Here is a 15,318-nt window from a genome sequence, read left to right on the forward strand (position 1 = left end):
TTTTTAACATAGCGCCATCTATTGAATACTTACTGAATCTGGTCACAGCTATGTCGCCATAATATTATACTATTTATTATTCTGTGCATAATATTATGATAATATGTAAGAATCCTCTAACTCTAAAGCTAGTAAAAAATAGACAAATAATTTACAATAAAAAAATATAGCGACTATAAACTGAGATGTAACCTATCCTATCTTAGAAATCATAAGTTTATTTATTTATTTAGTTATATCAAACTGCGCCAATCAAATTTAGAATCGGTTCGGTAATTTTGGAGTCAAATATTGCTACGTTCTTTTTATGTAATAAGAAGGTATAAAGATTACTGTGTTATCGTGCGACAGTTATTCGTTTGGTATTTTTAACAAAGTTTTCAACGTTTAATCTATCTTTGTAACAAATATCATCATAATTGATTCAGGCTAAAAGCCTACTAAGTAAAATATTAATTTATTATTCATCTCATATTTAGAAATCGATTGTCTAGTTTATGTTACCAAGTAACTATGTTTTATTTTTTACCTTTGATTTTTGCACTTTTTGATTGATTGAAAAAGCATTGAAAAAGTGTGATTTAAAATTTTAAATACAGCTAAGCCAATTTTTACCTACGTAGTTACCTTGAGAAAAAATGTTTGGTTGAAAACGCATTTAAAAGTGTTCAATACAGCTTAGTCAATTATGATAGGGTAGAAACAAAGAATAACAGAAAAAATAACTTGTATCAAATAATTTTATTATACCAAATGTTAATCCAAAATAACCTACATATGAAAATTCGCATTTATTTCAAGTTGATCACAAACTCAATAGTTTATACACATTCACATACAAATAAAACACAGGTAGTTAAAAACTATTTTATTATAATACTAGGGACATTTTCTTTCCAATTGACCTTTGCCCCCTTCATCATATTCTTGTGACGAGATCCACATCTGCTGGAAGGAGCCGATTGACGCCAATATCGAACCACCTGGTAAAAAAACAATAAAATATATTTAAATAAATAAAGAAACAAAATAAAATCGTGAATCTGTGCGTTTAAAGTCGAAATCGAGTCTAAAGGAGTCGGTTACATACAAACATACAGGTAAAAATCTCTATAATAACGAATTCTTAACAGAAATTAGCCACATATCATCACAGAGAAATAATATTAATGCGCCGTCCGCAGTCCACACTCCTTCACAGCGTCTTCTATAGATAGCCAGAACGCAAATTTAGGAAACTGCTCGTGTATATTTTGTAATGCTGTTTTTAAGTCTGTGATTACAATATATACACGAATTTTGCGTACTGATCGTGTATACTTTATACTGCGGACGCTTGCGTCTTCATTTCAAACTATACTACACAACTTCGCTTGAACGAAATATTTTAAAAGGCTTATACAGCTATGTATTTTTCTTGATTATTATCGATTCAGTAAATGCGGAATAAAAATATTATAAGGTAAGCTTAGGTAAATAAATAACAGATAAAGGGGGTGGGTTAGGTAAGGTTCGTTTTTTTATATATGTTACCGGAAATGTATGAAATCAAGGAATTGTATACAATTCCTAGGAAATGTGTACAATTCCGATACCATTTAGGAAATGTATAAAATATTGTTTAAAAAACTATTTAATGCATGCATATCCTAGGAAATGTATAATCTTCCTAGGAATTGTATACAATGACGGATTACATACATTTCCGGTAACATATACATAAAAATAGGAGCTCCGCGAAGCGGGGCTCCGTTGCCCGCAACCGACCGCTTCTTCTGGACTTATAAGATTTTTAGCACTATTGTCAAGTATAAGTAAGTCGTGTAGTATATTCAGGAACGAAAACAAGCATCTCCGATATGGGCTCGCAGCACAGCTATTCCCCGCTCCAGTCGGTGCGCGTTACAGCACAATGTACGCCCCGCTCGAGCCGGCCCGTTACACACACAGCACACAGCACACAGCCCGCAGCCCACAGCACACAGCACACATCCCTCAGTACATAGCACATAACACACAGCACACAGCACATAGCCCACAGCACACAGCACATAGCCCACAGCACACAGCACACTGCACACAGCCCGCAGCACATAGCACACCGCACACAGTACACAGCACACAGCCCACAGCACACAGCACATAGCCCACAGCACACAGCACAAGGCTCACAGCACACAGCACACAGCCCACACACACAGACCACAGCACACAGCACACAGCACATAGCCCACAGCACACAGCACACGTCACACAGCCCACAGCACACAGCCCGCACACACAGCCCACAGCACACAGCACATAGCCCACAGCACACAGCACACAGGACATAGCCCAAGGCACACAGCACACAGCACATAGCCCACAGCACACAGCCCACAGCACACAGCACACAGCACACAGCACACAGCACACAGCACACAGCACACAGCACACAGCACACACACACTCACCGATCCAGGCGGCGAAGCGTCGCTCGCTGTGCTGCGGCGCGGCGCTGGTCTTGAGGCGGTGCGAGGAGGGCGCGCTACAGCACACAGCACACAGCACACAGCACACAGCACACAGCACACAGCACACAGCACACAGCACACAGCACACAGCACACAGCACACAGCACACAGCACACACACACTCACCGATCCAGGCGGCGAAGCGTCGCTCGCTGTGCTGCGGCGCGGCGCTGGTCTTGAGGCGGTGCGAGGAGGGCGCGCTACAGCACACAGCACACAGCACACAGCACACAGCACACAGCACACAGCACACACACACTCACCGATCCAGGCGGCGAAGCGTCGCTCGCTGTGCTGCGGCGCGGCGCTGGTCTTGAGGCGGTGCGAGGAGGGCGCGCTACAGCACACAGCACACAGCACACAGCACACAGCACACAGCACACAGCACACAGCACACAGCACACACACACTCACCGATCCAGGCGGCGAAGCGTCGCTCGCTGTGCTGCGGCGCGGCGCTGGTCTTGAGGCGGTGCGAGGAGGGCGCGCTACAGCACACAGCACACAGCACACAGCACACAGCACACAGCACACAGCACACAGCACACAGCACACAGCACACAGCACACAGCACACAGCACACAGCACACAGCACACACACACTCACCGATCCAGGCGGCGAAGCGTCGCTCGCTGTGCTGCGGCGCGGCGCTGGTCTTGAGGCGGTGCGAGGAGGGCGCGCTACAGCACACAGCACACAGCACACAGCACACAGCACACAGCACACAGCACACAGCACACAGCACACAGCACACAGCACACAGCACACAGCACACAGCACACACACACTCACCGCTCCAGGCGGCGGCGCGTCGCCCGCTGTGCTGCGGCGCGGCGCTGGTCTTGAGGCGGTGCGAGGAGGGCGCGCTACAGCACACAGCACACAGCACACAGCACACAGCACACAGCACACAGCACACACACACTCACCGATCCAGGCGGCGAAGCGTCGCTCGCTGTGCTGCGGCGCGGCGCTGGTCTTGAGGCGGTGCGAGGAGGGCGCGCTACAGCACACAGCACACAGCACACAGCACACAGCACACAGCACACAGCACACACACACTCACCGATCCAGGCGGCGAAGCGTCGCTCGCTGTGCTGCGGCGCGGCGCTGGTCTTGAGGCGGTGCGAGGAGGGCGCGCTACAGCACACAGCACACAGCACACAGCACACAGCACACAGCACACAGCACACAGCACACAGCACACACACACTCACCGATCCAGGCGGCGAAGCGTCGCTCGCTGTGCTGCGGCGCGGCGCTGGTCTTGAGGCGGTGCGAGGAGGGCGCGCTACAGCACACAGCACACAGCACACAGCACACAGCACACAGCACACAGCACACAGCACACACACACTCACCGATCCAGGCGGCGAAGCGTCGCTCGCTGTGCTGCGGCGCGGCGCTGGTCTTGAGGCGGTGCGAGGAGGGCGCGCTACAGCACACAGCACACAGCACACAGCACACAGCACACAGCACACAGCACACAGCACACAGCACACAGCACACACACACTCACCGATCCAGGCGGCGAAGCGGCGCTCGCTGTGCTGCGGCGCGGCGCTGGGCTTGAGGCGGTGCGAGGAGGGCGCGCTACAGCACACAGCACACAGCACACAGCACACAGCACACAGCACACAGCACACAGCACACAGCACACAGCACACAGCACACAGCACACAGCACACAGCACACAGCACACACACACTCACCGATCCAGGCGGCGAAGCGTCGCTCGCTGTGCTGCGGCGCGGCGCTGGTCTTGAGGCGGTGCGAGGAGGGCGCGCTACAGCACACAGCACACAGCACACAGCACACAGCACACAGCACACAGCACACAGCACACAGCACACAGCACACAGCACACAGCACACAGCACACAGCACACAGCACACAGCACACAGCACACAGCACACAGCACACACACACTCACCGATCCAGGCGGCGAAGCGTCGCTCGCTGTGCTGCGGCGCGGCGCTGGTCTTGAGGCGGTGCGAGGAGGGCGCGCTACAGCACACAGCACACAGCACACAGCACACAGCACACAGCACACAGCACACAGCACACAGCACACAGCACACAGCACACAGCACACAGCACACAGCACACAGCACACACACACTCACCGATCCAGGCGGCGAAGCGTCGCTCGCTGTGCTGCGGCGCGGCGCTGGTCTTGAGGCGGTGCGAGGAGGGCGCGCTACAGCACACAGCACACAGCACACAGCACACAGCACACAGCACACAGCACACAGCACACACACACTCACCGATCCAGGCGGCGAAGCGTCGCTCGCTGTGCTGCGGCGCGGCGCTGGTCTTGAGGCGGTGCGAGGAGGGCGCGCTACAGCACACAGCACACAGCACACAGCACACAGCACACAGCACACAGCACACAGCACACACACCCTCACCGACCCAGGCGGCGAAGCGTCGCTCGCTGTGCTGCGGCGCGGCGCTGGTCTTGAGGCGGTGCGAGGAGGGCGCGCTACAGCACACAGCACACAGCACACAGCACACAGCACACAGCACACAGCACACACACACTCACCGATCCAGGCGGCGAAGCGTCGCTCGCTGTGCTGCGGCGCGGCGCTGGTCTTGAGGCGGTGCGAGGAGGGCGCGCTACAGCACACAGCACACAGCACACAGCACACAGCACACAGCACACAGCACACAGCACACACACACTCACCGATCCAGGCGGCGAAGCGTCGCTCGCTGTGCTGCGGCGCGGCGCTGGTCTTGAGGCGGTGCGAGGAGGGCGCGCTACAGCACACAGCACACAGCACACAGCACACAGCACACAGCACACAGCACACAGCACACAGCACACAGCACACAGCACACAGCACACAGCACACAGCACACAGCACACAGCACACACACACTCACCGATCCAGGCGGCGAAGCGTCGCTCGCTGTGCTGCGGCGCGGCGCTGGTCTTGAGGCGGTGCGAGGAGGGCGCGCTACAGCACACAGCACACAGCACACAGCACACAGCACACAGCACACAGCACACAGCACACAGCACACAGCACACAGCACACAGCACACAGCACACAGCACACACACACTCACCGATCCAGGCGGCGAAGCGTCGCTCGCTGTGCTGCGGCGCGGCGCTGGTCTTGAGGCGGTGCGAGGAGGGCGCGCTACAGCACACAGCACACAGCACACAGCACACAGCACACAGCACACAGCACACAGCACACAGCACACAGCACACAGCACACACACACTCACCGATCCAGGCGGCGAAGCGTCGCTCGCTGTGCTGCGGCGCGGCGCTGGTCTTGAGGCGGTGCGAGGAGGGCGCGCTACAGCACACAGCACACAGCACACAGCACACAGCACACAGCACACAGCACACAGCACACAGCACACAGCACACACACACTCACCGATCCAGGCGGCGAAGCGTCGCTCGCTGTGCTGCGGCGCGGCGCTGGTCTTGAGGCGGTGCGAGGAGGGCGCGCTACAGCACACAGCACACAGCACACAGCACACAGCACACAGCACACAGCACACAGCACACAGCACACAGCACACACACACTCACCGATCCAGGCGGCGAAGCGTCGCTCGCTGTGCTGCGGCGCGGCGCTGGTCTTGAGGCGGTGCGAGGAGGGCGCGCTACAGCACACAGCACACAGCACACAGCACACAGCACACAGCACACAGCACACAGCACACAGCACACAGCACACAGCACACAGCACACAGCACACAGCACACAGCACACAGCACACAGCACACAGCACACAGCACACAGCACACAGCACACAGCACACACACACTCACCGATCCAGGCGGCGAAGCGTCGCTCGCTGTGCTGCGGCGCGGCGCTGGTCTTGAGGCGGTGCGAGGAGGGCGCGCTACAGCACACAGCACACAGCACACAGCACACAGCACACAGCACACAGCACACAGCACACACACACTCACCGATCCAGGCGGCGAAGCGTCGCTCGCTGTGCTGCGGCGCGGCGCTGGTCTTGAGGCGGTGCGAGGAGGGCGCGCTACAGCACTCAGCACACAGCACACAGCACACAGCACACAGCACACAGCACACAGCACACACACACTCACCGATCCAGGCGGCGAAGCGTCGCTCGCTGTGCTGCGGCGCGGCGCTGGTCTTGAGGCGGTGCGAGGAGGGCGCGCGCGCGGCGAGGTCCCGCGCGAGGCGCTCGAGCCAGCCCGCGCCGCCCGCCCCGCCGCACGCCACCACGCCGCCCCACAGCGCCACGCGCGCGTCCGCGTCGCACGCGCCCACCGCCGCGCACACTACACACCACACAGACACAATCAACACCAGTAGACCAGGGTCGATAATTTTTGAAACAAAAAAAAATAGTAGTAGGATGAAAGCCATTAGAAAAGGAGGGGAATGTGATAAAAATTAAAGGAAAAATAAATTACAGACAATCCGAGTTCGGGAAGTGGGAGGGGGGAGACTTCTAAGGCTAAAAAACTTAGTTTCTTGAATTTTTCACCTAAATTTTGAGGTTATGTGAAAAAATTTGACTTTTAGTTTTGTCGGAATTTAAGAGAAACCATTTTTTAGCCTTAAAAGCTCCCAATTCCCGAGCTCGGATTGTCTGTAATTTATTTTTCCTTTAATTTTTATCACATTCCCCTCCTTTTCTTATGGGTTTCATCCTACTACTATTTTTTTTAGGTTTTTATCATTTTGGAAGGGATTGGCCCTGGTGTATAATTAAATCTATTATAAAACTCAAAGGTGACTGATATAGTGATCTATCAACACACAACCCAAACCACTGGACGTATCGGGCTGAAATTTGGCATGCAGGTAGATGTTAGGACATCCGCTAAGAAAGGATTTCCCGAAATTCTTACGGGAACGGGGAAAAACGGGGATGCACGTACAAAGTCGTGGGCGGAAGCTAGTATACAATATACAGATACGACCAGTAAGGAAACTTCATACGAACGTTCGAAATGGCTCACACACACAAGCAAGCGTGTTTACGTGAATCGTAAGGTATTATGACAATTGACAGATCTATCATCTAACATAAATTAATAAATACGCTGTGTTTATAATAAAACCGAATTTTATTTATTATCCTTTTAATCAAGTTCGATTGACGTGTGTGGGCTGTGTGCTGTGTTTGTGTGCTGTGGGCTGTGTGCTGTATGTTGTGTGCTGTGTGCTGTGTGTTGGTTGCTGTGTGCTGTGGGCTGTGTGCTTTGTGCTGTGTGCTGTGTGCTGTGTGTTGTGTGCTTTGTGCTGTGGGCTGTGTGCTGTGGGCTGTGGGCTGTTTGTTGTGTGCTGTGTGCTGTGTGTTGGTTGCTGTGTGCTGTGGGCTGTGTGCTGTGGGCTGTGTGCTGTGTGCTGTGTGCTGTGTGTTGTGTGCTTTGTGCTATGGGCTGTGTGCTGTGGGCTGTGTGCTGTGTGCTGTGTGTTGTAGGTTGTGTGCTGTGGGCTGTGTGTTGTGAGCTATGTGCTGTGTGCCGTGGGCTGTGGGCTATGTGCTGTGTGCTGTGGGCTGTGTGTGTGGGCTGTGTGTGTGGGCTATGTGCTGTGTGCTGTGGGCTATGCGCTGTGTGCTGTGTGTGTGGGCTGTGTGCTGTGGGCTGTGTGCTGTGTGCATAGGGCTATGTGCTGTGTGCTGTGGGCTGTGTGTGTGGGCTGTGTGCTGTGTGCTGTGGGCTGTGTGCTGTAGCGCGCCCTCCTCGCACCGCCTCAAGACCAGCGCCGCGCCGCAGCACAGCGAGCGACGCTTCGCCGCCTGGATCGGTGAGTGTGTGTGTGCTGTGTGCTGTGTGTTGTGTGCTGTGGGCTGTGTGCTGTGGGCTGTGTGCTGTGTGCTGTTGGTTGTGTGCTGTGTGCTGTTGGTTGTGTGCTGTGTGCTGTGTGTTGGTTGCTGTGTGCTGTGGGCTGTGTGCTGTGTGCTGTGTGTTGTGTGCTTTGTGCTGTGGGCTGTGTGCTGTGGGCTGTGTGCTGTGTGCTGTGTGTTGTGTGTTGTGTGCTGTGGGCTGTGTGTTGTGAGCGGTGTGCTGTGTGCCGTGGGCTGTGGGCTGTGTGCTGTGGGCTGTGTGCTGTGGGCTGTGTGCTGTGTGCTGTGGGCTGTGTGCTGTATGTTGTGTGCTGTATGTTGTGTGCTGTGTGCTGTGTGTTGGTTGCTGTGATTGACAAATGTTTCAAGTCCGTATCGATTAATTTACTTTAATCGATATTTTTAAGCAGGTTACCCCTCTTCGAAGATAAAATTGGGTTGACTATAGAAAAAGCAAAAAATACATTTTTATCTAGTTTTCATTAATATAAAAAATAACTACTATATAGTAGTAGTAGTTACATATATAACAATTATAAGTCAATCGTTATTATATAATAACGGTTGACTTATAATTGTTATATATGTAACTATTTAAGTTTGTCTAAGATCTGAATTGATTGAATTCATGAATAAAAATATTTGAATTTGAATTTGAAATACAATATATTGTTAATACTATACTGTCCTACTATCTACAAAACGATAACTCACCCAAATGAGCAGCTCCCAGGGTTGGATCGAACAGACATTCAGTCAATTTAAACCGTTCGGGACCAAAGTCCTGATGGTATCCCCCGGGGAACTCGTAGTGCACCCCGGGCACGGCCGCAGCCGTTCTCTCGTCGTACGGGGACTCGGATACCTTAAAAAATATAATTATATAGTTAAATAATGATTTAATGAAGAAATTTCTGTAAAAATAGCAAAAAATATAAGCTTAAAATTAAATTTATAGCATTCACAATGCTTTATAAATTAGACTTTTGAAGTGAAACTTCTTTAAAGGGGGTTGGAAAAAAATTTAGTGTAACATTTTTTCGTTACGCGTGACATTTTTCCGTTACGCGCCATCTTTTTCTTAACCCTACCACGCGTGATTCGACGTATTTCTGTAAAGTTGCATTTAGTAAATTATTTTTTGAAAAATAAGTTCATACAGAAGTTTCACTTCTTACGTGTGTACACTAGTACATGCAGACATTTTTTTGAAGTGAAACTTCGTTAGGCGCGTTGCGAGTGAAATGTCAAGGTCACGTTATGGCAATACCGTCACGTCATTGAGTTAAAGGCAATTAATTTTGGCATCTTTGAATCTTGCCAAAGATATTTCACGTCTGGTTTTTTTTTTAATAGAAATATTCAATTACAATCGAATTTTCACATGATTGAATTTTTTCTATTCTTTAAAAAGACATTGTTATCAAACTTATCAATGCACTAGATTTCCGCCCGCGTTTTCAAAGAAAAACCCACATAGTTCCCGTTCCCGTGGGATTCCCAGGATAAAACCAAACCTACGTGTTAATCCAAGTTACCCTCTATATGAGTGCTTAATTTCATTGTAATCGGTTCAGTAGTATTTGCGTGAAAGAGTTACAAACACACACATACACATCCTCACAAACTAGGATATTCCAATATCGGAAACACAACGATCAAACTATGGACAATGATAATTTTTGGGTAAGTTTTGTTTGTATTATGTCAATAATTATCTTCACATTTATTTATAGAGATTGCAATAAATTTGTTGGGTGTCATTTATATATACTAATAATATTTTTATTAGTTTGTCCTCAATGGACTCCTAAAACACTTAACCGATTATAATAAAATTCGCACACCATGTGCAGTTCGATCCAACTTGTGACTTCGATTGAACTTGATAGATAGGCTAGTTTAATTAATCTCAAATCGTTTTAGAGAAAGCGGGCGAAGCCGCGGGCGGTAAGCTAGTAATATTATAAAGCTGAAGTGTTTGTTTGTTTGTTTGAACGCGCTTATCTCGGGAACTACTGGTCCGATTTGAAAAATTCTTTCAGTGTTAGATAGCTCATTTATCGAGGAAGGCTATATAATTATCATCACGCTACGATCAACAGGAGTGGAGCCACGGGGGTGAAACCGCGCGGAGCAGCTAGTCATTAATATAGATATAGATAATATAAATCTAGCTAATTAAAAAAATATAGATGTCTTAAAAGTCAACCAAACCGAGTTAAGATTAAAACACAATATAACATGGATATAAATAACTACAATTTATGTTACAATATTATAAATAAATAAATAAATAAATATTTCGGGACAATTTTCACACACGGCACGATCTGATCCCATACTAAGCTTTTCGCTTGTGTTATGGAAACCAGATGGCTGATAAATATACATATATAATTTTAAATAAATACTTATATAGATAATTAACACCCAGACACGGAGCAAACATCTTTGTTCATCACACAAATATTTGCCCCGGGTGGGAATCGAACCCACGACCTCTGGCTTGGAAGGCAGGGCCACTACCAACCAAGACAAGGTCAGTCAGTTATAAAAAATAACTTTGTATTTTCCTATGACTTTACAGTTTACCCTCACCTGAGCTACACAATGCACAAAATCTTCATATTGTCGCTTCAGCATATATTGCTGCCATGATTGTGTGAGACCAGCTGGCAACGTCTTGAGTGTGTATCGCGCTCTCTCTCTCTCTCTTATCACCTCTTTGCTCTGTGGAAAAGAGATAGATGCAGGTTTGTTTTAGTTGTTTTAGGGGATTTACATATAAAGTATTATTAAAATGTTTTGATAAATTTTATGAGGGCAGAAATGAAACCATTATTGATACATAATTATTTAAAAATTGGGAAATTCTGAATACTTTTGTGACAGAGTAATTAAATCTTGATTACAAAAATTAAATTGAATAATATCATAACAAAATATAATATACATATAAAGTCACTTTCAGCGGTCTGTCCGTTTTTGTGCTTAGATCTATTAAATTACGCAACAGATTTTGACAGAGTTTCTTTAAATAGATAGAGCGATTCAAGCGGAAGTTTTTACTGTCTAATTTATTAGGTTTTATACAAAGCGGACGAAGCCGCGTGCGGAAAGCTAGCATATATTATAAATCTCAAAAAAAAGCTTTTGTCCATCTACCCACCTGTATACTATAAATGGGTAACATCTGTATGTGCATGTTGTTCAACATGATTTTAGCTTGAGCTGCCAAATGGTCCCCACCTATTGGCGAACGAACTGCGGCACTTGCTAACGCGTATCTGTAAGTAAATAATTACTTGTAAAGAAAACAATAAAATATACAAAAATGTTTAAAAAATTGACACTGAATTTGAAGAAAACTATGAAGAATAAAAAATAGCATAATTTCATTTGTTACGAAGTCCCATGTCCCAAAATTAAATTTATTGCATTCAAAGTGCTTTATAAAATAGACTTTTTTTGAAGTGAAACTTCTTTAGGCGCATTGAGAGTAAAATGTCAAGGTCGCATCATGGCAATACCGTCACGTCCTGGAGTAAGGTGACGATTTTGGTATCTTTGAATCTTGCCAAAGAAGTTTCACTTCTGACACGTGTGCTCGGCACACACGCTCTATTTTTAATCTAACGAGGAGCGAAAAAACTAATATAGTTTTATGTCTTACCCGTCAATAACAGGCACTGCTGAAGTCTGACTAGCCCCTGCATCAACAACCAACGCTGTCGACTTCCCATTAGCGAACGCAGCTAACACCGCATTCTTGACCAGAAAGAATGCTGGCGCTTGATACTTCTCAAACAACAGTTCGGCTAATTTCTCTCGAGCTGGCCGAGTTGTCCATACTGCTTCTGTGAATAACGCTGGGTGGTGCTCTGATGGGGAACGGATTACCTGAAATTTTTATAGATTTGCTGATATTGTGTTTTGGTGTTAGGGACATAGCGAAGCTGCAAAATGGTTAATGAAAACTTTTAAATATGTAATTAAAAAAATTTTTGTCTGTCTGTCTGTATATTTAGGCATCACGTGAAAAGTAACGGTTCGATTTCGATGAAACTTGGTATAATTATACCTTATTATCCCGGGCATAAAATAGGATACTTAATATCCAGGAAAAATACGTAGAAAAAAAATAAATCTTAATTTTTCTGTTTTATTCATAGACGTTGTTCTGTAGAACCGCGAACACACGTTGCGTTAGAAACGTCTTACAAGTTCAAAATGGAGAATTAAACCATGCGAAGACCGACATACGTGAGTAAGGAGTCGCGGGCGGAAGCTAGTTATTATAACAAAAATCAATTTCGCATTTTTTTAGCTATTGCATAGCTTCTATCGCGGGCCTTGAGCGCGAGGACCGAATCGAGAAATTCCGTAACGAAAAAACCTCACGCTCCCCACTCCGACGGGCGGAGGTGTGGCTTGAAGGCATGCTATGCAATAGCTTTACCGCGGCAGTCCCCGGGTGCCACATGTCTTTTTTTGGTTTACCTTATAACCAATATTTAAAAAAACCTACAGCATTAAACTTCAAACTAACAACTATATAAATAAATCAACCAATTCCCACATTACCTTATTATAACAATAATCCAGCATCTTTTCGAACAGATCCCAGTTGTCAATCTGTCCGTCCTTCATGTACGTCTGCACCTCCATGTGTGGCCGGGGCACATGTAACTCAGTGACGTCTATGTAGTAGCGTAGCTCGTTTGTTTTCGACGCTGTGAAATAGTAGTAATGAATATAAAAAGTAGTTGTTTTTTATGTAATACTAGCTTTCCGTCTGCGGCTTTGCCCGCTGTTTCAATGAAAAACCCGCATAGTTCCTGTTCCCGTGAGATTTCCGAGATAAAATCTATCCTATATTTCAATCGATTCCCTCTGTATGTGTGCTAAATTTTATTGTTTTGGTTCAGTAGTATATTCGTGAAAGAGTAACAAACACACACACATCCATCCTCACAAACTTTCGCATTTATAATATTAGTTGGATTAAATACAATCCGTGCCCTGCAATTTTACCTGCATTGCTCTGCTCCTATTGGTCTTAGCGTGATGATATATAGCCTATAACCTTCCTCGATAAATGGGCTATCTAATACCGAAAGAATTTTTCAAATCGGACCAGTAGTTCCCGACATCAGCGCCTTCAAACAGACAAACTCATACTAAACTTACAATATTAGTATGGATTATATTTGAAAGACAGAAAGAAGTAATTTATAGCCAAAACACTTTAATTTTTACAAAATTTATGCAAAAACAAGACAGTGCTGATTTTCAGGCTAATCTGGTGACTACAGTTTGTCTTAACAAAACATTGAACACATAAACATATTTATTATCTTTATATTTGATTAAATATCTACAGAATTATAGTAGAACTAATAACATAATTCAAATAGATTTAGATACAAGCTATGTGAACTACTATATATCTCAATCTCAATACTATTATAAAGGCGAAAGTTTGTAAGTATGGATGTATGGATGTATGTTACTCTTTCACGTAAAAACTACTGATCCGATTACAATGAAATTTAGCACACATATAGAGGGTAACTTGGATTAACACATAGGATAGGTTTTATCCCGGAAATCCCACGGGAACGGGAACTATGCGGGTTTTCCTTTGAAAACGCGGGCGAAGCCGCTGGCGGAAATCTAGTAACTATTTAAAACAAAACAATGAAACAAAGTTTCTTGAAAAGTATTAATCACTCAGATTATGTTGTGGTAAATATACATTTGATTGTTGGAAATTTGCCTATCATGATCAAATAATTCTTAATATAATTATATTTAGGTCCTAATAAAGAAACTTTATTATGTTTCTGTGATAAATACTTTCCCGGCAAAAATTACATTTTTCGTAACTCCTGCGTAATTAATCTATATTACATACCGCTCTGTGTAACAGTGCCATCAGGAACCTTTTCTTCGGCATCAGGTATATGAGTAGCCGGTCCTACACCAATAACCGCCGGAATATCTGCTTTTGGAGTATCTTCCTGTGCGTAACCAACTCGCAAGGAATGATGGCCAGGATCGAACACTAATGCGCCTATTTCATCGCCACCATACAACATCCCGTTCGGGCCACTCATTTTCACTTATTTTTCACCAAAAATGTGTTTTTCATTGGCGTCGTTTCAACAATCAACACTGTGTGACAATTTCACAATTACAGACTTTGACAAAATGTTAAATGACAAGAGTGACGCTACTTTTGACAGTTCTTTCTTGGCTTTACCGTGATCGTAAAATGCTAAGAGCAATTAACCTATAGAGTACTTGTATCGAGCGTATACAATTTACATATATTTGTTTCTCTCTATCTAAAGAAAACGTCGTATGAAAGAATGAGACAGCTATAGACAACAAGCTACGTTTCAACATAGTCATGGCACCATTTTTACTATAGGTACGTATTTAGATAGATAGAAGGTGATAGTGATGGGATGTGCTTCAATCGATAAAATCGTGAATGTATTTTGCATTTACGGTTTCGTGAAATAATAAATAATAAAAAAAACAAAACTTATAATTAATTTCAGTTGAATACATTATTTGTTTAATCCTACGTATATAATAAATGCGAAATTATGTGAGAAGGGATGTTACTCTTTCACTGCGGAACCGATTACAATGAAATTTTGTACATACACACATAGGTTAGGTTTTATCCCGGAAATCCCACGTGAACGGGAACTGTGCAGGATTTTCTTTAAAAACGCGGGCGGAAAGTTAGTACATTATAAAAGAAATTTTAAAACTTGAAATGTAATTTAAAATAAAGAAGGAAATGATGATAAAGTTAAAGGAGTGAGGAGAAAGGCACAGTCAGCATGAAGGAATCATGCAGCATTTTAACAAGTTAATAAAAGGACAGTCCTAATGAAAACATTTTCCTAACATCCTACTAATAAATCGAAAGTTTGTGAGGATGGATGTTTGTTACTCTTTCACGCGAATACTA

At 45.8% G+C, this 15,318-nt stretch overlaps 1 protein-coding gene across 1 annotated transcript; it reads right to left on the reverse strand.

Annotated features, from left to right (window-relative positions):
• Nucleotides 1–722: 722 nt before the first annotated feature.
• LOC123704110 (actin-like protein 6A) lies at nt 723–14,512 on the reverse strand. Its single transcript, XM_045652398.1, has 8 exons — nt 14,245–14,512; nt 12,912–13,060; nt 12,001–12,227; nt 11,497–11,614; nt 10,926–11,057; nt 9,039–9,189; nt 6,607–6,804; nt 723–983 (listed from the first exon to the last, which is right to left on the reverse strand). The coding sequence occupies exons 1-8, from the start codon at nt 14,444–14,446 to the stop codon at nt 880–882; spliced, it is 1,281 nt and encodes a 426-aa protein (XP_045508354.1). The 5' UTR covers nt 14,447–14,512; the 3' UTR covers nt 723–879.
• Nucleotides 14,513–15,318: the final 806 nt, after the last annotated feature.

The sequence above is a fragment of the Colias croceus genome, chromosome 28 (assembly GCF_905220415.1).
Source record: "Colias croceus chromosome 28, ilColCroc2.1".
Classification (NCBI taxonomy): domain Eukaryota; kingdom Metazoa; phylum Arthropoda; class Insecta; order Lepidoptera; family Pieridae; genus Colias; species Colias croceus.

Bases quoted from the DNA above. Each gene is read 5' to 3' on its own strand.
- LOC123704110 (XM_045652398.1), bottom strand. From the start codon at position 14,446: ATGAGTGGCCCGAACGGGATGTTGTATGGTGGCGATGAAATAGGCGCA. The intron at 11,615-12,000 runs GTAAGACATAAA...ATTTACTTACAG, and splicing joins GCAGTGCCTGTTATTGACGG to ATACGCGTTAGCAAGTGCCG. The intron at 6,805-9,038 runs GTGAGTTATCGT...TGTGGTGTGTAG, and splicing joins CCTGGGAGCTGCTCATTTGG to TGTGCGCGGCGGTGGGCGCG.